This window comes from Neolamprologus multifasciatus, chromosome 2 (assembly GCF_963576455.1).
Source record: "Neolamprologus multifasciatus chromosome 2, fNeoMul1.2, whole genome shotgun sequence".
Lineage (NCBI taxonomy): Eukaryota > Metazoa > Chordata > Actinopteri > Cichliformes > Cichlidae > Neolamprologus > Neolamprologus multifasciatus.
Window position 1 is genome coordinate 18,138,377 of NC_140440.1, and position 22,468 is coordinate 18,160,844.

A 22,468-nucleotide genomic window follows, 5' to 3' on the forward strand; every position below is an offset into this window, starting at 1 on the left:
GTCAGTCCAGTCGCCTCCTGTCCTCCAGTCAGTCCAGTCGTCCCCTGTAGCTCAGTGTCCTGTTCTCCAGTCTCCTCCCGTCCAGTCAGTCCAGTCGTCCCCTGTAGCTCAGTGTCCTGTTTTCCAGTCGCCTCCCGTCCAGTCAGTCCAGTCAGTCCAGCCGCCTCCTGTCCAGTCAGTCCAGTCGCCTCCTGCCTCCCGGTCGCCCGTCCTCCAGTCTGTCCAGTCTGTTGTCCAGTCTTCTGTAGTCCAGTCAGTTCAGTCACTCATCCACCACCCTGTTCAGTTCCCGGACCTGCAGCCACAGCACCCAGAGCCAGCTGTGAGCTCTCCCGCTCTTCAGCCAGGGGTTTCCGCGCCCGCTCTCCAGCCGCTCTCCAGCCAGGGGCTTCCGCGCCCGCTGGCCCGGCCGCTCTCCAGCCAGGGGATTCCGCGCCCGCTGGCCCTGCCTGTCTCCAGCCAGGGGCTTCCGCGCCCGCTGGCCCTGCCTGTCTCCAGCCAGGGGCTTCCGCGCCCACTGGCCCTAAAGCTGTGGCTCCGTCACCCCCGGCTCCCGTGCCGTCGCCTGGTCCAGCCTCAGACTCAGCCTCAGCTTCTGCTTCACCTGGTCCAGCCTCAGACTCAGCCTCAGCTTCTGCTTCGCCTGGTCCAGCCTCAGACTCAGCTTCAGCTTCTGCTTCGCCTGGGCCAGCCTCAGCCTCAGACTCAGCTTCAGCTTCTGCTTCGCCTGGGCCAGCCTCAGCCTCAGACTCAGACTCAGCTTCAGCTTCAGCTTCTGCTTCGCCTGGCCCAGCCTCAGCCTCAGCCTCAGCCTCAGCTTCTGCTTCGCCTGGTCCAGACTCAGCCTCATCTTCTGCTTCGCCTGGTCCAGCCTCAGCTTCCGCTTTGCCTGGGCCAGCCTCAGCCTCGGCGTCAGCCTCTGCTTCGCCTGGTCCTGCGGCTGCCGCGCCGTCGCCCCAGCCATGTTCTGGACGTCATCGCCGGCGTGGCCGCCCACCGGACCTGCTCAGTGGCCGCCGCCGCCGCCGTCTTCCTCGCAGCCGCCCACCGGACCTGCTCAGTGGCCGCCGCCGCCGCCGTCTTCCTCGCAGCCGCCCTCCGGACCTGCTCAGCGGCCGCCGCCACCGTCTTCCTCGCGGCCGCCCACCGGACCAGCTCAGCGGCCGCCGCCGTCTTCCTCGCGGCCGCCCACCTGAACTGTCTCGTCTCGGCCACCGGCCACGTAGCCGCCCACCTGAACTGTTTTTGTTTTGGACTCCGTCCCTCCGTCCTGGGCCCCCTCCGCCCGCCCTGTTCTTGTTTTGGACTCCGTCCCTCCGTCCTGGGCCCCCTCCGCCCGCCCTGTTCTGGTTTTTCTTTCTTTTGGCCGTCGGGTGCCGGCCTTTGAAGGGGGGGGTACTGTCAGGGTTTCTGGGTCGTTGACCCAGTATTTTCAGTTCACGTTCACCGTTTATCTACTGCCTGTTCCACTTCCTGTTTTATTGTGTTAGCCTTAGTCTGTGTGCATTATGTTCAGTCCTCTTCCCATTTATCATTAGTTCATTATGTTCAGCTGTTCACTCACCTGTCTCCAATCGTTGTCATTGTTAGTCATGTATTTAAGCCCTCTCTTCCCTTCAGCCCGGGTCGTGTCATTAATGTTGATGTTATGTTGTTGTTTCTGCCTTCGTTCAGCCAGCCAGCCATTCAGTCTTTCAGTCAGTCCTTCAGTCTGTCAGTCCTTCAGTCAGTCATTCAGTCAGTCGTCCAGCCAGCCATTTCCTTCCTTTGTTCTGTTTGTTCACTCCATCGATAATAAAACACCAACCTTCACCTACCTACCTGTGAGTCCAGCGTTTGGGTCCTCCTTCTTATCCACGACACAACCCCTGACAGTATGAATGTTAGATAGCAATAAAAACTTTAAAAAATAGCTTGTGTGATTGGGTGAATGAATGAGTTGTGTAAAGCACTTTGAGTGCTCAGAGTAGAAAAGCGCTATATAAGAACGAGTCCATTTACCATTCAAGCAGAAGAACTTACAGCAAGATGGTTTGGGTTTGGACCTCCTGGTCAGTCTTTTATTCCTGTGTGACCACACGTTGGATAACCAGTTAAGAAAATGGATGAAGTTCTGGTATGTTCACACACTGGTAGCATGACATTTGCTGGAAATCCTTAATAAAGAAATTTGTTTTAGTAATTTTAGGTGATTTGCTTTGTTTGCCACTGATCTGTGATGTGCGAACCTTTGCAAAGTTTATGTCAATGTTCAAACAGAATGCAGGCATATGTGTGACTTCTTCGATCTGGGTAGTTTGGAGCTGCCTTTGAACAGTTTGTCCTAGACTGGATATTTTGGCAATAACACTATTTTACCATTACCTGAAATAATGGATCATTCCTGGGAAGCTAATGATGTAGTCTTTTCTTTGTAAAAGTATCATTACTGAGAATTTAATCAGATGAAACTGGAAAATCAAATAGTAGATGCTGATAATATCCCTTATGTTTAACCTGAAGTGAACAAAAGAAGTGGTATACATCTTTCATCATATTATTCTAGACACGACATAGAACGACTTATTTCCAAGCTATCAAACTGTTCTTTTAAAATATGTTTGACATATGTGAAACATACAGGAACACTAATAGCTGGTTGTTCGTACTCCATCTAATGAAACGTATCCTGACCATAAAATAAGAGAGCAAGGCCTTAAAAACATGGACATATTTAGGAAGAAAAAGTATTCAATTGATCTGAAGGATGTTTGATTTCCAGGTTCTTGGAATTCTTTTTGAAAGAATACAATTAATTGACACAAGAAATGACTATACCTGTTCACAAATATACGCTATGATTTTATCTTTTTTTGGTTCATCCTTCTATTTTTTCTGCTTCATCTCCTTCTGCTTTCATTTGTAATTTCCTAGACCTCTTGTAATTTCTTGAACAAAGGCCATGGACACATTTTAATTAGATGTGGATTATAATGAGGTTTTCCTGAACGTGTTAAATATTCATTTCATATAGTAGAGCATGTTCGTTCTCCTCTAATAATCCCAAATACAGTATATTCACGGTTGGTTATTACTTATTTGCCCTGCAGGTAAATGGCAATGGGAAAAAAAAAAACCTTCCCCCTGAATATCTAATTATGATAACTTCATAATTCCATCTGCAGTGACTTTTTTTTTGTTGGTACAGTAAACCAAAAACGTGTACGACTCTAACTTGTAGCACATTAAATAGACAAATGTCTTTAACTTCAGGGACATTTTTACTAACAAAGCAATTTAAATGTATTCACATAGCGCCAGATATGAACACACACCCACACACGTACCAACAATTTGCATTTATAAGAGGCGCACAGCATGTGCTAACTGCTTCTGACACAGCGTTTGCATTGCGGTCTAATTGAATCATCATGTTTACAGTGCGATATGCATAATACATTCTTCTTTACATAGTTGTTGTTTTCACAGTTTAGCGCCAGGCTTCCGGTGTTCAGGTTGAAAGGGGAATGGGGGAGAGCTTTTGACAGATAGAAAAACAAAAAACAGGGAAATGTGGAAAGACAGCAAAGAGAGAGAGAGGACAGTTCTCCTTCAGTTCATCTCAATCCAATATGCATTACTGGCATGAATGTATAGAACCAAATTATCAAAGCTACAAGGTTAAAGCATGTTTTTAACATAAAATCCATTTGTGGGAAGTGTTTATGAAAGTATAGATGTGAGGAAGAGCATGTGTGTGTGTGTGTGTGTATATATATATATATATACATATAGATATTTAATTCAAGTATTTTGCCACACATTGATAGTGCCCGTGGTAATAATGGATTGCATTTAAGCGCTTTACAATTCCACTATTCATTCACACACTGGTGCAGGCAAACCACAGTTGTGGCCACAGCTGCCCTGGGGCAGACGGACAGAAGCAAGGCTGCCATCGGCCCCTCTGGCCAACACCAGTAGGCAGTAGGGTAAAGTGTCTTGCCCAAGGACACAATGACCAGGACAGAGAGAGCTTGGGAATCAAACTGGCAACCTTCCGGTTACAGATGAGCTTCCCAACCCCCTGAACCACGGTCGCCCTGGTAGTGCACATGAGCCGCAATCCTTGTTTGTTATGCAATTATGTACAATAAATGAGGATTGCGGCTCGTGCGCACTACCACAGGCTGGGACATAGCGACAGAGAGTTATCGATGATGCAAGAAGGCAGCAAACAGTGCCATTTTGCTAGCAGCAGCTGGCAACACAGAGAAACGTACGAGGTGTTTTTTGATGTCAGTGCTGTGACATTCCAGCTCCATATTCGCCTTGCTTTTCGGGATCTCTATGACATCATATTTAAATGTACTGGGTAACATTATGCATCGTGACTGAGAGTCATCAACATCAACGTTAGTGTTGATGGCTCTAAGCCACGATGCACGGGTGTATTTTAAAGGGAACCTGTTATGCTCATTTCCAGCTCGGTATTTTGCTTCTTTGACTCTTGGCAGATTATCCTCTGTCAGAAGTTTTAACCCCACATCTCTAAAACTGTAATTTCTTCATTTTGGTTAGACCTTGCCTTTTTTTCTGCAAAACACCTGGTACACAATGAACTCACTGACAGTAGCTTCACCTACTTACTGTAAACATATAGGCTAAATGTATTTAAAAAGCTGATGTAGCCTCTTTAGTCAACCTGCATTCATACCACTTTAAACATAATAACAGCTAACGAGGGTTAATGTAATCATAGAGAATAGCTTAGCTACATTGTACAGTAAAAAAGCCCATTGCCTTTACTAAAAATGCCGTATTGATTAGGATGGAATAAGCACATTCTTGTTATTGGTATAAAAAAATAAGACATCTTACCTGTTGCCACTGTTGTCCTTTCTTCTTTAGGAAAAACAAACTAATTTAACTTAAATTAAAGAAGATTTTTTGGTGTACTTTAACCCTCTAATATCAGGAGATCATTAAATTATGAATGGCAGATAGAAAGTGCTTACATAGAAAAAGGTGATTAGGTGAAAGAGGCAAGTTGTCTCAAGGCCATTTGACAGAACACTTTAATCAGTTCAGCTGTCTAAACAGTTGGTCAACAGCTCACATTTTTCTCAAGCTGTACTCCTGTAAAGACAGTCTGAAACATGTGTTTACACTTCAAGTCTATTTCTGTCATTTATGGGCTCAAATACAGGTGACCTGGAGCTTGCCTTGCCTGAAATGCATCCTTTTTAAGGACATATGGAGCTCTGGGATTACTGCTGCTCTCCTACTGACGTGCTCCTGTCTTGCACCTGTTGACACAGTGCTGGTGTAGAAATCATTTGGGCTGATACGGTTCATATCTTTCTTTCTATTTAGCTATTTGGTCTTTTTTTATTTATACATAAAGGGTGATTTTCTTTTTAAATTAGCTGATTAAGTAGCTAATATAAAAGTGAAAACAAATCCCAAAAAATAAGAAGGGTTAGTAAAAGACTGAATTATATCTGATTGAGAGAAAAAGACAGAGAGGGACAGAAAAGTCAGAGAAGCGTATAGGATAAGGTAACCGAATCACTGGAGGAGAAAACAAGATGCTGTAGGCTGGAGATAGATTGATGAGGAGTAGAAAAAACTGGGGGATGGATGGATAAAAAGCTCTCCAGGGCTCTAGTTCAATGCTCAGTAGTCTTGGTTAGGTTAATGACAAAAATCCAGGGTCCCCTGTAAGACAGACACACACACACACACACACAGCATTGATGGGATAAGTGGTTTAGATCCACTTAGATGAGAGGTTAAGGGAGAATGGGTGTGTGTGTGGGTGTGTGTGTTGGGCGGGGTATGTGCATGAGGGAGTAAGACTAAGAGATCAATGCGCTGTTTTGTGTTTGGAGGTGAACTTGGGAGAGCACACATAGCAAAGTCCCACACACAACCACAAAACCACACACACACACACCAACAATTACAATCACCTTGAGCAGATATTAAGACTTCAAATCGAAAATGATGTTGAAAGCGTCTTGCATCACGCACATGAAAACAAACTTCAAAGTTCGCTTGTTTTGTTTCATTAGAAAAATTTGGCTCAAGGACATGCTGTCACACATGGCGTTATGACGGCAGCATGTAACTGTGAGCTGTAACCTCCGATGTCTTGCTAGCACAAATAACAACACCCATTTTATCAACACAGTCCACAGAGCCTACCTGTCTTTGAGGTAATTGCTTCGGCTCTGTTTTTGCACATCTGCTGCAACAGGGAGCTGCATGCTAATTGCAGCAGGTGCGAAAAGGCAGGGCAGGGGTAAACCTTATTTAGTGGACGGGCTTCTGGACTGAGCTGAGAAACATTTTATGTGTCTAGAAACTACTGTATGAAGTGGGCTGAGGTTTATTCCTTTGGGGCAGAGCTGCAAGCTTTTGCAGTCCCTCTGGCTTCTATTACTTTTCACTTGTTTCTAATGTTATTCTCTTCTCCCCTTCCTCTTACTTTTGTGTCCCCCTGTATCTTACATCCTAGTCTAACGCTGGTCTTTATCTCTGTCTAACTTAATTCTATTTCGGTTAATTCCTATTTTACTCTGACAGTTAGTTTTCTCATATCTTCTTTTTGCTTTAGTTCCCTTCCCTCCTTGTTATTGTTTGCTGTCCTCATTAGCTTCACCTGTGTTTGACTGCTTTCACCTCCACCCAACCAGACCCCTGTGTAGTCTTGCGTTTCCCTTTGTCCTTGGCAGATTGTATATTTTCCTCCCACGTGCTTCAGTGTTTCTCATCTTCAGTCATCTGGACCATCTGGATTTTAGTTTATCAGCTTTTTAATAAAGCTTGCACTATGTCCACAGAGCCTGTGTCTAAAACTCCTTTACAGTTACTTTAGGCACTAGTAGACTGTCAATTTTAGTTGTACCGGCACAAGTTCTACTTTGAAGGTGAACGGAGATTGCATCGAAGGCATTAACTTGCAAACTGTGGCAATCTGGTAACAACCAAAGCAACTGCAAGGAGGTTATTAGTGTAGTACTGTATAACTGTCTGTGACTATTGTTACACTGTTAACCTTTTGGAACGTCACAGAGTGCACACTCTTCTCTTGCAACCAGTGTTTATCAGGCTGACACAATTCACTCTCAACATTAAAGGGCTTTAGTAGTTGATTTCACAGTAGCTGCTAGCTTCTAGCAACCTCCAGCGACTAATCACATCATAACTATAAAAATGACCAGTGCCAGATTGTCAGCAACTCGTCTCTATGCCTGTGTCAGTATGATCTCACTTGTCCTTTAGGTGTTTTGTATTGAAAGAAGTAACATGCTGCTTTTGGAAATTAAGGCATTCAAGGTTTTAAAATCCCAAACGAGTATCAGCAATGCTAAATGCTAATAGCATTCTCTGTGCTCGCTTTATAAACGTCTTTTGCGTGCTAACCAAAATGTAGCTTCTAGAGAGGCTGCTCCCTGATATTGTTGCCATAAAGATAAAAGTTAACATGTGCAGCAGTGCTCTGGATCCGATTAATATCTTTGTACAAACACCCCAAGCAGTCCTTTTTGATTCAGTTTCATAAATGCACGCAGTGGTACATTTTTACATATTCATTGCCAGTTTTGTCCACTGTCCAGTGGTATTATGGGCTATTTGTTAATAATAATTTAAAAACAAAAGGATTTATGTAATTCAAACTCATTAGTCATGTAAAATGCCACGTCAGGAGAAGGAAATTTAACATAATCATCATTAATCACAGGCTCTGGTCACTTATCGTACCTTATTGAAATATTAATGTGGAGAACAGCTACAGGTGTGAATATCGTGCTGCTTCAGGCCTCTGAACAATAATCCACTTGTGGGCTCTAAATGCAGCAGCTCTGTCTCTGCGCTACTCATCAGTTGTTGTGTGAAGTGACTGACGTGACAGTTTTCTTTAAAAGCAAAGCTGTTGCAGTTCGCTTGTTTTGCTCCTTGGTTGACAGTAGAACGCCAGTAACCACAAAGACTGATACTTTGTTTCTAAGTGACTCTATTTGCCATTCAGTAGCACTAAACATTACCATTTACCCTTTGTTGTCAAGGATGGATCCTAACAGTTTAATCTCATAATTGGTGTATACAATTGTGTCAAATATTTCTAATTTCTTTCCTCTAAAATGTTTTATTTTAATCAAAGTGTATTTTATTTTTAGAGCACCAGTTCTCAAGTACAGTTATCTTTGCTCACTGCGATCTGCAAGAATGAAGCCAATGTATAGCAATGCTTTTTATGAAATCTTTTGTTTAGTATGATGGCGTTTGTAAAACCTCTTATTTATTGCCAGTTCCTTGAATGGTGTCAGTGAAAAGCTGGGATGTCAAAGGGCCTATAATTTCACCAGAAATAACCAGAACAGAGCCAAAGGGTCCACCCTGCATTCTCACCAGAAAATAGCTCTGTTTGACACAGATTGTAAGACTTTGACTGTTTGAGTCTCGGTGTTGAACAAATGGTTGAATGACTCATGTCACTGTTGTAGCTAACTTTTGAATGGATAAACAAATCAGCTAAAAACAAACCCACTCAGATTGATTTCAGGGTGCTTGAATTGGCTTAGAAACAACTGCATAGATGCGTTATATTTGTGATGTCAAGTGGTTTCTTTTCTCAACAACTCTGAGAAAGATGTCAACATGCAGTAATACAGAATACCTTTTTTATGTATATTTTTAATCTGTTTAGGAACTCCACATACTGCATGAAAGTGTCCATGTCGATGACCGTGGAGGAGAGCGACGAGGGAAAATGCTTCAGTAGCAAAATCCGCCATCTGGAGAAAGCTGAGATAACCCACAGCAAAATGATCCACTGTCCTGATATAGAAGACTATTTGGCTCCATATAAACAACCGCAGATGACCTGGTACAAGGTATGGCATGAATGCAGAAAAGTTTTTATGAGTCTTCTGTTTAAGGTTGCGACTGATCTATTCTACCTATGTCTCCTGTTAGGAGTGTGAGCTGGTTGAATGGAGAAGCTCCGTCATTGTTAATACCACACATATTTGGATACCTGAGATAGAGGAGGGAGACGGGGGAAATTACACCTGTGAGTTGCAGTATGGATCCAGATTGGTGCGAAGGACAACGCAACTCAAAGTCACAGGTAGGACATAATGAATGGATGGAGATGGGATACAGTCCAAGAGACTGGTCACTAGTCCACTGGCAACTTTTGGTTGCTTTTGGTGTATTGCCAACCAGTTGGCACTTGATTTCTAGAGGCTGCTGTTGTTGAGGATACTGCACTTAAAACTGTTATTGTGTTATTGCTTTGCTAACACATTGCTGTGGTTGCCTGTATTTTCCATAGAAGACCACGCACTAACTGCTGAGCAACAGGAAAACTGAAAAAGTGCAACACAAACTGGAAAAGGAGAATGTTCATAAAAATGGCGCCTTACTCTGAAACCAACATAGTTTAAAAGACACACCTTTTACTTTGAAGGCAAGGGTCTCCATTTCAGGTTTGCATTGTTCTTTTCATAGTTTCACTACAACTAGGGGCAATGGCAGCCATGGACCCCCAGAAAGTAGTTGTCAGTGGGTCAGGAAATAAACTGATTTGTAATTACCAGAGAGTCACTGACTGACCTCAGGTGTACTTGGCTAAGGCTTTAGAAACTGAGGAACTGCCAACAACCTCCAGCATCCACTCACAACATCCAATCATTTTTCCCTTGTGACCAGTGGCTGTCTGGCAATCACCAGTTTACCTCTAGGCTTTAGGGTTAGGCCTCTGGATCTAAAGGCCTGGGCATCAAATTCTGTCAAGAAGACTTTTGCCTGGAAGGACTGCAATGAGAGAATGGACAAGAGTCAAGAACGCAGCTACTGGGTATCACAATCATTTTCCAACCTCTAACAAGTATAAAGCTGATTTGTTAAGTATATCCTCCTGAATATGTTCTCCTGACTGAAGTTTGGTCCGTTTACAGCATCCTGCCATTGACTGCATTTGTCCCTAACCGTCAGGAACCCTCATGTTAACTTTTATCGAGTAAAAAAGATGAGGGTTCATCCTCCAGCTTCAATGTGTTTATGTTATGCTGACATAGCTGTGTCGCTAGTGATCACGTAGCACATCATTATATACCAACTAGGGTTGCCAACCGTCCCTTAAAAAACGGAATCGTCCCGTATTTAGAAACAAAAGTACACGTCCCGTATTGAGCTAATAAGGGACGCACTTTGTCCCGTAATACAGTGAGAATCAAAAGTAGTCTATAAGTTTTAATGTAATTAACGCTTTGTTTGAAAACATAATTCCCAGCCCCGCCCCTGCTTTGTGACCAATGAGCTGACAGCACACTTATGACAATTCGAGTATGACAATTCAGATTACCGCTCATCTCATTGGTTGAGGAAAGGTCGCTTGCGGAGAAAATACCGGTGTTATGCCAAAGTAGGTATCCCCGACAGAATTTGTTTCCCCTGTGCTGGGAGCACGCAAGAAGTACTGATGTTTTCATTTTGTGAAGTTACATTACCATTCAGTTTGAGGGTTACAACAGAAAATTATATATTTATTGCTCACGGGTGTCAGGTGGGATTATTTTAATAAACCATTAACATTTTGGCTGATAACTATTTTTATTCTCCTGTAACTTTACTATATAAAGAGCTAAATCCTCCAAAGTTTCAGGAGTAATGCGTCATAATAAGAAGTGTTTGTGAACGAAAAATCAGCAATGTGGGATACTGTTTGTCCGTGATTTACACGGGGGGAACAAATTGTGGCAGGATCAGCCTGATATTATTTGTATCCCACTATAACTTCGTTGTATAAAGAGCTAACATCTCAAAAATGTCAGGAGTAGTTAGTCATTATAAGAAGTGTTTGTAAACTAAAAATCAACAATGTGGGATACTGTTTGTCCGTGATTTGGACAGTCCAGCGTGTGCTCCCGACGCAGGGGAAACAAATTCTGTCGGGGATACCTAGTTTGGCACGACACCGGAAGACAACAGATGACCACAACAAAAAGCATGGCCAACAGGGAAACAAACGCCGACACTGCGGTGCAAGTCTCAGACGACAGTACACCTGAAGCTGGGCAAACACTGCGATTTTCAAACTGCACGATTGGCTCGCATGGGTTATAAGTTCGTAGGTCACGATGCAGGTCTCACACTATACCGCCCGATGCTCTGATGCAACCTGAGTCACACTGTGCCTCCATAAAATGAAGGTTATAACAGAAAATCTGTCGCTCGCTCTCCCTCTTTGTCTTTCACTCACACAGACACACACCACCATCAACTTTGCTAAATTACTAATGACAAACATGATCAGGCAGCTGTGATTGAGCAGCAATGTAAATCCAACTATTTTCACGGTTGTTGTGGTCGTGATAATTTGGTGATGCCACATCGAAAAGGCTCGGATGAGCTTTCCAAAGTTCTACAAGTTGTGCCTCCATCGCTTGAGTCCAGATCACACGCTGCACAGCCGTGCTGCTCCGTCTTTTTCACCGACGTTTACGTGTTTGCGCGTGAGCAGTGTGAGCGGCTGCGGTGACACCCTCACGAGCGATTGATGATCGGGAGCTGGTCGTGAGGTGTTAATCGCTTCTCGTTACCCCACGTATACTACACGATGCACGATGAAGGCCAAAATCGGGCCGATCACCAAATTGGTCGCACGACTCAAAAATCGGCTCAAAATGGGCCAAAAATCGCACAGTGTGAGCCAGGCATTAGACCAGCAATGTTTGTTCCTCTCAGAGAAAGAAAAAAAGGCTGCAAAAGTGCAGGGAAGAATGGGAAAAGGAAAACACCTGGCTGGAAAAGTGCACGATAACATCTATAAAGCGCACTGCACTGTGTGCCGGCGCACTTTTTCCATAGGCGTGCTTCTAATGGTGGGCACATGAAGAACATGAGGGGCGTGAAAGCTCGGGGAACCCTTAACCAATTTTTGTCTACCAGGCCACGGCAGAACCAGATATGGTAAACACTGGTTTGTTTGTTTTTAAACCCTCTGGTTAAGGTTAAAATGGGCATGTGCAGTGAATATCAGCGCTATGTGGCCAGAAGTGTGATAATATAATTTATTTTGTGTAATAAACAACTGCAAGGATAGATGATTACAACAAATAGATGAGTAATACATAAAAGTAATACATAGATGAATAATGATGATGAGTTATGACGCGTAATCATGGGAACAAGTGGGTTTACAAACGGGAGCAAAAGCTGAAATAATGCCTCTGCTGAAGCCAATTGCACTAAATGCACTAAATGTGCACTGTTACAAGAATATTTTTCTTTCTATTGTTTTCTATTAATTTATATAATTTTAAGTTAAGCAGGACAGAGTTCTTTTAAAGAAAGATTTACTTTTATTATCAAAAGTTAAGCATGACAGGCTTCTGTTTAAGAAAGAGACCTGTTTTATTGTGTTAATGTTGTCATTTTGAGCTAAAAATAAATGGCTAAATGATTTTTGTTTCCCATGTGTTGATATCACAAAGAATACGCATCTACTTAAATCAAATTCAAGTCAAATGGTTAAAAAAAATAATTTCACACACAAAAAAAGAGCTAAAAAATTCACCACACTGGGAAGGGTGAAGACAACTGGGTCGCCCGGCCCTGGCCACGAGGTGTCCCTTATTTATTTCTCAGGGAGTTGGCAACCCTAATACCAACTAGCCCAACTTCAGTAACCCTACAAATGTTGGAAGTGATAGCAGAGCTGTACGTTTGAATTCCATTCAGAAATCTCTCAGTCAGAAAATGCTATATCATGTTTAGGTGGAAGCTAGCGAGCTAACTTCCTGCTAACGTCTAACTCCGTTAAATTTATTCAATTCTGTTTTCATGGATGCCTGGATGTTAAACTTAATTGTTACTAGAACTGACCATGGTAGAGCATCACACATTAAATGAGCAACAGTGGGTGAGGAATAATCAAAACCAATATGGACTATTGAATTTGGTTGTAGAGAATATAACGGATGGGACGGGCAGGGATATATATCACTAAAGCTTTGCCAGCTACTGCTTTGCAGTGCCAGCATGTGACTGGAAAGGCACTGTGTGCTTGTTGGGTCAGGAATATATAGTATTTGATATTCTACTGGACATATTTTCTATTGCATTTTTTCTTTAAAAATTGTAGAATTGATGAATTACCGTTCCATGGATTAGGGGTCAGCGGACTATCATCAGAGAAAGCAAGTGGACTTAAAATATGGTCAGAATATGTACTCTGCTTCCTTTTAATATACAATGGATCCCTCAGTGACTCCAGAGCATCCATTACTTTGACAGATCCCTTGACTCAGCAATACATCATTCATCATTACTACAGCACTTTTAAAGTTTCTTTGAATGCACATTTCAGATCTACGCTAAAACAACGGGGTATATTCCTGGTATCATTTTGTATATTTGCATTAAACTTTGAATATTTAAAGCTTCAGTGGCTTTTGACTTAACTTTCACTCAGCAGAAACATCTGCTCCGTGCTGTTATGTCTTTAAGCTTACTTCCATCTGCGCTTTTGTTATGTGTGTGTGTGCGTGTGAGCGAGTGTTTTGGGAGGAGGGTTGCAGTCCTGCTTGTGTTTTGCTGTTGTGTCATGTACCATGTGCAGTCGGTCTTTATGAGCGACACACTGTGCTAATTTTGTCCTAGCACATATTCTTAAACGTGTGCCTTGATTTGCTTCGTGCATTGTGATATTATTTGCATTCTGACACTCGTATACACATGAAGGAAACAGTCTAGAACACTTACTGCTCCATTTTACTCATATTTTGAATCCCAGCACCAAATTCAGTGTCCCTCTCAACTCGCACTTCTTGCTATAGTTCAGATGCACAGCTTCCTCTTGCAGTGTATGGCTGAACAGGCAGTACTACATTTCTTGTGTTTGGTGTTGTTGAAGGGGTTAGTTTCTATTGCACCCCCTTGTTGAATTGTCACATTGGACCATATCTTAGGTTGTGACAAACAGAGTTTAAAGGTGAAATCAGATATGAGCCTTTTACTCCAGCTTGAAGAAAAAGAGTCATATCTGTGTTGCAAGAGCTCAACATATGTTAAACAAAGGAAGTTAAAAATTCACATTTTTGATGTGTTGTCTGAAACCCAAATAAAACATACAAGAAGAAGGATGTTAAAAAATGATGCTAGTGAGTATTTTATCACTGTGTTAAACTTACAGGGACATGGCGAGAGATTTCTTTCAAAACTATCTATACTTTCCCAAAACATTATGATGCTTTTTTTTTAATTAGCTCACAGTAAATGAAGTTTGGCGCACATTGGTAAGACATTTCACGTTCCCCGATACACATTAGAGTCGTCATCAAAGGAATCTGACTTTCTTTGTATACTGGCTGTTTTCACTGTCATTTTCAGTCCAGTTCCTGCACTTGATAGTTGTTTGCTAAGCCTTTTAACACTATCCTATGAATAATTCAAGCATAAAAAGGTAACCTAAGGGATGAACCAATGTTGTGTCTACACATAACATACAACCAATCACTCTGTCAGAGAACCAATTTTAGGTTGCACATTTAGAAAATTTGTTATTAGCATCCTGTTAGAAAAAGAATTCTTTAGTTGAAACTTTGAAAATTGCCAAAGATAACACAGTCTGACATAAAATATTATGTTTTGGATCAACAAGATGATTACCAAAGAGCTATTAGCTAGAAACATGTCTTTATGATGTGCAGTGTGTAATTAAAAAATTAATGAAACTGGACAAAAGAAAAACTGTCTACAGCACATGAACAACATCTGATGGTCATGTCCTTTAGAAATGAGAATGAATCCAGCAAAGACCCGACACAGGACCTGAGAGATGCATCTGGCACTTCAGTTGATCCATCTATTGTTCACAAAATTGGTCATAACTTAAAATATTGATAAAACTAAAAAACTCTTGTTGGCTTATATAATGTATTTAACTATATTTTTACACGTTTCAGTAAATCTCTGCATCTATTTGCAAATTTTTCTAGCAAAGCATAAAAATAAACGAGGGTTGGCCAAAGGCGTTCTCGTATATCCTGGTTACACAGTGTAGACAGAAAGGTAAAACAGCTTTGATTATTTCCCCCAGATTCTGATCGAGCAGACGTGAGACAGCCTCGTGTGGGAGTGGTCTGGCTGTGGCCATAACCAGGGATGGCCTATATAAGATATACTACTATATTGTTGTGGTAAAAGCAGGTTCACTCATGCAGAAAGAGCATTCAGGAGACATCTTGCGTAGAAGCATTTATTGCAGCATGCTCAGCCGAGGAGAACAGAATGCAGTATTATGGGTTGATGTAAAGGACCTGTCCACTGTGGGAGCTATCCTGATAAAAGGGCGTATGTACTTTCATTTTTATTTATTCATTTCTTGACACAGACAGTGCCCACTGATAAACTGAAAAAATCACACATAATAAAAATCAGTTAGTAGTCCTATAACCTCGACTTCATTGTCCCTGGCCAGTTCTTCAAACTGCAACCTGAAATTGGAATAAATTTGGGTGCATTGCTCATTCCTCTCTGCCTTTGTCACTCTCACAGACCTATGTGGCAGAGAAGACATGCTAACGCCAGGTTTTTTTTTTCTAACGGGCTCTGTAGGTCTTTGGTGTCTCCAGACAGTTGCTGAGTCATCACACCGTTCCTCTATAACCCTGCCTGAGAGATCATTTCTCCACATGTACCATAAGACAGCTCAGGTTTTCTCTATGGATGAAAGTAAATACAAAGTTTACTGTGAAGTTTTCAAATATTTCAAGGAAACGTAAATAAGTTCTGAAAAAGAAACCTATTGCTAACTAGAGATGGACGGATCGGTCTGATACTGACGTAAATTACTGGATCGGATATCGGAGAGAAATAAAAAATGTAATCCGATCCATTAAATCACCACACCACTACAAAAAGAAGGTACAGTGGGGCAAAAAAGTATTTAGTCAGCCACCGATTGTGCAAGTTCCCCCACTTAAAATGATGACAGAGGTCAGTAATTTGCACCAGAGGTACACTTCAACTGTGAGAGACAGAATGTGAAAAAAAAATCCATGAATTCACATGGTAGGATTTGTAAAGAATTTATTCGTAAATCAGGGTGGAAAATAAGTATTTGGTCACCTCAAACAAGGAAAATCCCTGGCTCTCACAGACCTGTAACGTCTTCTGTAAGAAGCTTTTCTGTCCCCCACTCGTTACCTGTATGAATGGCACCTGTTTGACCTCATCATCTGTATAAAAGACACCTGTCCACAGCCTCAACCAGTCAGACTCCAAATTCCGCCATGGCCAAGACCAAAGAGCTTTCGAAGGACACCAGGAAAAGAATTGTAGACCTGCACCAGACTGGGAAGAGTGAATCTACAATAGGCAAGCAGCTTGGTGTGAAAAAATCAACTGTGGGAGCAATCATCAGAAAATGGAAGACATACAAGACCACTGATAATCTCCCTCGATCTGGGGCTCCACGCAAGATCTCATCCCGTGGGGTCAAAATGATCATGAGAACGGTGAGCAAAGATCCCAGAACCACACGGGGGGACCTGGTGAATGACCTGCAGAGAGCTGGGACCAAAGTAACAAAGGTCACCATCAGTAACACACTACAACGGCAGGGAATCAAATCCCGCAGTGCCAGACGTGTTCCGCTGCTGAAGCCAGTGCATGTCCAGGCCCGTCTGAAGTTTGCCAGAGAGCACATGGATGATACAGCAGAGGATTGGGAGAATGTCATGTGGTCAGATGAAACCAAAGTAGAACTTTTGGTATAAACTCAACTCGTCGTGTTTGGAGGAAGAAGAATACTGAGTTGCATCCCAAGAACACCATACCTACTGTGAAGCATGGGGGTGGAAACATCATGCTATGGGGCTGTTTTTCTGCCAAGGGGACAGGACGACTGATCCGTGTTAAGGACAGAATGAATGGGGCCAAGTATCGTGAGATTTTGAGCCAAAACCTCCTTCCATCAGTGAGAACTTTGAAGATGAAACGAGGCTGGGTCTTCCAACATGACAATGATCCAAAACACACCGCCCGGGCAACAAAGGAGTGGCTGCGTAAGAAGCATTTGAAAGTCCTGGAGTGGCCTAGCCAGTCTCCAGACCTCAACCCCATAGAAAATCTGTGGCGGGAGTTGAAAGTCCGTGTTGCTCGGCGACAGCCCCAAAACATCACTGCTCTTGAGAAGATCTGCATGGAGGAATGGGCCAAAATACCAGCTACTGTGTGTGCAAACCTGGTAAAGACCTATAGTAAGCGTTTGACCTCTGTTATTGCCAACAAAGGTTATGTTACAAAGTATTGAGTTGTATTTTTGTTATTGACCAAATACTTATTTTCCACCCTGATTTACGAATAAATTCTTTACAAATCCTACCATGTTAATTCATGGATTTTTTTTTCACATTCTGTCTCTCACAGTTGAAGTGTACCTCTGGTGCAAATTACTGACCTCTGTCATCATTTTAAGTGGGGGAACTTGCACAATCGGTGGCTGACTAAATACTTTTTTGCCCCACTGTAGAAGAACACTTCTCCAACTCCAACCCCCGACGCATGTGGCAAGGACTCCAGACCATTACAGACTACAGGACCACCAAACCCTCCCCCGCATCCTCTGATGTCTCCTTCCTCAACGAGCTCAACAACTTTTATGCTCGTTTTGAGCGAGGGAATCCAACAACCACAACCAAAACAGACATGACGCCAGACCACCAACCTCTGACTCTCTCCCCCACCGATGTAGGAGCCGTGCTGAGCAGGATCAATGTCCACAAGGCTGCAGGTCCTGATGGCATCCCCGGGCGTGTTCTCAGAGCGTGTTCTGGGGAGCTTGCAGGAGTGCTCACAGACATATTCAACCTGTCCTTGGCCCACGCTGTGGTACCGGCCTGCTTCAAATCCACCTCCATCGTCCCGATACCCAAAAACTCCAACCCATCTTGCCTCAATGACTACCGCCCAGTAGCACTCACCCCCATCATCACTAAGTGCTTAGAGCAGCTGGTCCTAGCACACTTCAAATCCTGTCTCCCCCCCACCCTGGACCCCCACCAATTCGCATACCGCCAGAACAGGAGCACAGAGGATGCAGTCTCCATCGCACTGCACTCTGTCCTCTCACACCTGGACAACAACAACACATACGCCAGAATGCTGTTTATAGACTTCAGTTCAGCATTCAATACAATCCACCCCTCACAACTCATCAGAAAACTGACAGACCTGGGCATCAGTTCCCTCATCTGCAAATGGTTACTGGACTTCCTGACCAACCGCCCCCAACATGTCCGGCTGGATAACCACTGCTCATCTACAATCACAATGAACACCGGTGTACCACAAGGCTGTGTGATGAGCCCTTTCCTCTACTCCCTCTTCACCCACGACTGCAGACCTGCTGATGGTTCCAACACCATCATTAAGTTTGCAGATGACACCACGGTGATTGGCCTCATCAGTGACAACGATGAGGCCACCTACAGGGAGGAGGTGGATCGTCTGGCTGAGTGGTGCGACAGAAACAACCTGCTGCTTAACACAGAGAAGACCAAGGAGCTCATCGTGGACTACAGGAGGAATGCTGACCCACATCCACCCATCCACATTAAGGGGACGGCTGTGGAGCGTGTGAGCAGCTTCAAGTTCCTGGGAGTCCACATCTCCGAGGATCTCATCTGGACGACCAACTGCTCCAAGCTGGTCAAGAAGACTCACCAGCGCCTCTTCTTCTTGAGGACTCTGAGAAAAAACCACCTGTCCTCAGACATCCTGGTGAACTTCTATCGCTGTACCATCGAGAGCATCCTGACCAACTGTATAACAGTCTGGTATGGGAACTGCTCTGCCTCGGACCGGAAGGCGTTGCAGAGGGTCGTGAAAACTGCCCAGCGCATCGCCGGAGCACCACTTCCTGCCATAAAAGACATATACAGGAAGCGGTGTCTGAAAAGGGCTGGGAAAATCATCAAAGACCCCAGTCACCCATCACATAGACTCTTCACCCTCCTGCCCTCTAGGAGGCGCTACAGGAGCCTCCGGACTAAGACCACCAGGTACCGGAACAGCTTCTTCCCCACAGCTGTCAGACTCCTGAACTCTGCCTCCTGACATCTGACCCACGTTAAACTCATGGACTGGACATACACACACCCACAACCACCTACACACACACACAATGGACAACCGTACCCTCAAACACACAATAATAACATGGACTGAACCACCATTCACAATCACTAGCACTTTATATACCTCTGTAGAAATTATCCACATATCTCACTTATCTTAACTGCACTACTGTATAGTTCTGTGTAAATAATCATACGATAATTTTTAATCCTACAACTGTTTATAACTTGCATAGTTCACATTTCTGTATAACTGTATATCTCATATTTCTGTATAGTTTTTTTTATTTATTTCATATTTATATCCTGTTCATAGCTTGTACTCACTACAGCCTGTACATACTTATAGTTATAGAATATTCATAACATACTTCATACGTGTACATTATAACATACCATAATAGACCCATTTCTGTAACATACTTACATATCTATATTATTGCTAATATATATTGTAATATATCTATATCACTAAAGCACTTCTGGATGGATGCAAACTGCATTTCGTTGCCCTGTACCTGTGCATGTGCAATGACAATAAAGTTGAATTCTATTCTATTCTATTCTAAATATCAAAGAAGCACCTCACAAAACTTGCAACACGGCGTAACTCCGCTCATAACCTTAGCACATCGGAGCAGTGTGCATCACGTGATAGAGCGGCTGTGTGTATTTGTAGCCTCGCTACCAAACCGGCATTTCATCTCCGAGGAAGTGATCCCAGAGAGAAGTAAAGCAAGTGTGTAAGTTCATCTCTGAATGTTTGTAAAGCATTCCAGCGTTAAGCTTAACAACCGATATATGGAGCGACTGCCTCTCTCTCTCCCTCCATCTCCTGCTGCTACTTACACCCAAGTTTTAATCTGATGTAAAATATATAGAAGTCCATTACTGTATATAGTAACTATTAAGTCTAATATACCCTAGTAAGCTACAGTACTTTTTCCTTTGGGAAGGTACCATCTGTGCAGTCTGCAGTTCTGTTGAAGAAAGATGTTGACTCTATTTAATTATTGTTGAAAAACAATTTATTTCTGTGCATTTTTTTCCACACTGCATCAAATTAAAGTTGATTACGTTGATTAAGCATCATGAGGTGGAGGGTGGGGGGTTCCCTATTTTTTATTTTTTTTTGCTGGGAGTTGTAGAGCCCTATTGGTTAGGTTGCTTACTCTTCAAAATACCAGAATAGGGAGGTTGGAGTAGGTTTAGGTTTATTAGACTGATCAGTATTGCTGAACTATGAAATATTTTGGGTGCAGTGTATTTTTTGCATACAGGTATAACAGAATAGCCCTAGTGTTTTTGTTTTGTTTTGTTTTTTTGAGTATTAACTTATACAAAAAGCAGCAAGATATTAAAAAAAGTGTTTTATTGATTAAAAAACGCTATATCGGATTCATATCGGTATCGGGAGATGTCCAAATTTATGATATCGGTATCGGTATTGGACATAAAAAAGTGGTATCGTGCCATCTCTATTGCTAACACAGTTTATGAAGAATATCAGAGTGAATTCCAGCTTGATTAAAGTTTAGTTAGAATGAACGACGTGTAAAGGAAAATTTAGACCTACCACTGTTGCAAGGGTTAATAACTGTGACATTTCTCATAAGAAATATGACAGGTCCTGCTGGAAGACTCTAATTGTTCATAAAGAATTTTTCTTTATTACGTTTCATGCCAGCTAAGGCTGCATGCTGTTTAGATTTTACCAGCTGTTTGGTTTTATTTTTGCCTGCATCAGATAAGTTACCTAAATGAGCAAGGAGGCAGACTAACGTATGGGGATAGAGACAAACTCAGTGATGCAATGTGAGCATGAAGCTTTGTGGGTTTATATATGTGTCAGCTGCATGCTGCACATGCCAACTGCTATCAGGCCAATTTATCTTGCCCCGTTTAGGAGGTTAGAGTAACTCTTTGACACTTATTTCATTTTATTCATCTGCTTATATCTTTGACTATTTCTCACTGCCTCCAGGGCTTAGGGACACATTTCTGGCCTCTCCAAGCCGATGCTCATGACCTACTGCAAGTTTGTGCACTAAAATTCATACTGTATCTTGTATTATGTAATGAAAATTCAACATTTGAGAAGCAGCATTTAACAACACTGTAATGATCTGGTTTTTGAGGATTCTTGGAAATCAGCATCTGCAGTGGACACTTACATTAATGTTCAGACGTGTGTTGATGTGTGCCCGGGCCTCATCTAAACATCTCTGTCCTTGATCCTGTAGGTGGGTCTGTGTCTCTTGAGATTAAAGTAAAGAGTCGGGTAGAGCCGGCAGATCGACTTTTCCCTTCGATGTTGAATCCAGGTATTGGAAATACACAGAGGGAAAAAATGCAATTGGAAGAAACATTTTAAATGTCACACTCTCAGCAAGTCGTTTAAAGCGCCTTTCTGTTACTGCTCTCGTTTAAATATTTAAAAAACTGTGATTAATTGCTGTCTCTAAGAAAAGTGTATATTTTATAAAGGAAGAGAATGTCTTGTGTTAAAGATGCGATTCTCTTATTGGAAACTGGAATATTTTTCCAGACTGTAACATTTTGTCGGGGCTAATGAGCGGTATGGATTCAGGCGCGGAGCTCTGGGTTGAAGCCGACAGTGCGTTTATTTACAGTGCTTGAAATACAGTCTTCAAACAGTGAGATATCCAACAATGTCCTTTCTCTAAATCCCAAAAGTGGTGAAGGCGAGTTTCCCCGTGAGGTCGGTGTGCACTCCTTCCGTGTGAATTCCTCCTCCCGAAAACACCAGTGAATCCCTTTTCTCCACTCCTCCGTTCCGTACTTCTCCACCGAGCTCCGAGTACAATCCAGCGTCGACTGCCGTCTGGACACACCGTTAAATACCTCCGTGTAGTGAGGAATGATTAGCGGCAGCTGGAGCTGAAGGTTACTCTTCCGGGTCAGAGGTCGGCCTTTCTCGTTCTCTCGGAGACGCCGCCCCTAGGCATAGCCCGACCCGCAGAATAGGGAGGAAGAGAGAAAGAGAGGAAGGCGCACACACATCACAAATAAACAAGCAGGTCGTCCGGGGAGGACCGTCCGACCGTGACAGATTTGGGATTACTTTGCATTATAGCAGTTACCAACTACTTGCTTGTCAATCCAGGTTCCTAGAAATGACATTTGTAAACATTCATATTGTTTTCCCAGTTTATCTACCGCAACTCATCACCCCCAACCAGTCAAAGCCGATGGTGGCCCCTCCCCTAAACCTGGTTCGGTCAGGGGTTTCTTCCTGTTAAAAATGAGTGTTTTGTTCCCACTGTTTCCAAGTACTTGCTCAAAGTTGTTGGGTTTTACTCTGTCTGTAC

The 22,468-nt window shown here is 42.9% G+C and overlaps 1 protein-coding gene across 4 annotated transcripts in view; it reads left to right on the forward strand.

Moving 5' to 3' along the window:
- il1rapl2 (interleukin 1 receptor accessory protein-like 2) overlaps window positions 1-22,468 on the forward strand; it is a 518,624-nt gene that overhangs the window by 357,828 nt on the left and 138,328 nt on the right. For all 4 annotated transcript variants that reach the window (XM_085182337.1, XM_085182353.1, XM_085182345.1 and 1 more), the window contains exons 5-6: window positions 8,696-8,882; window positions 8,965-9,118. In XM_085182337.1, coding sequence (XP_085038463.1) covers window positions 8,696-8,882; window positions 8,965-9,118 — 341 coding nt within the window. The remainder of the gene's footprint in view (window positions 1-8,695; window positions 8,883-8,964; window positions 9,119-22,468) is intronic.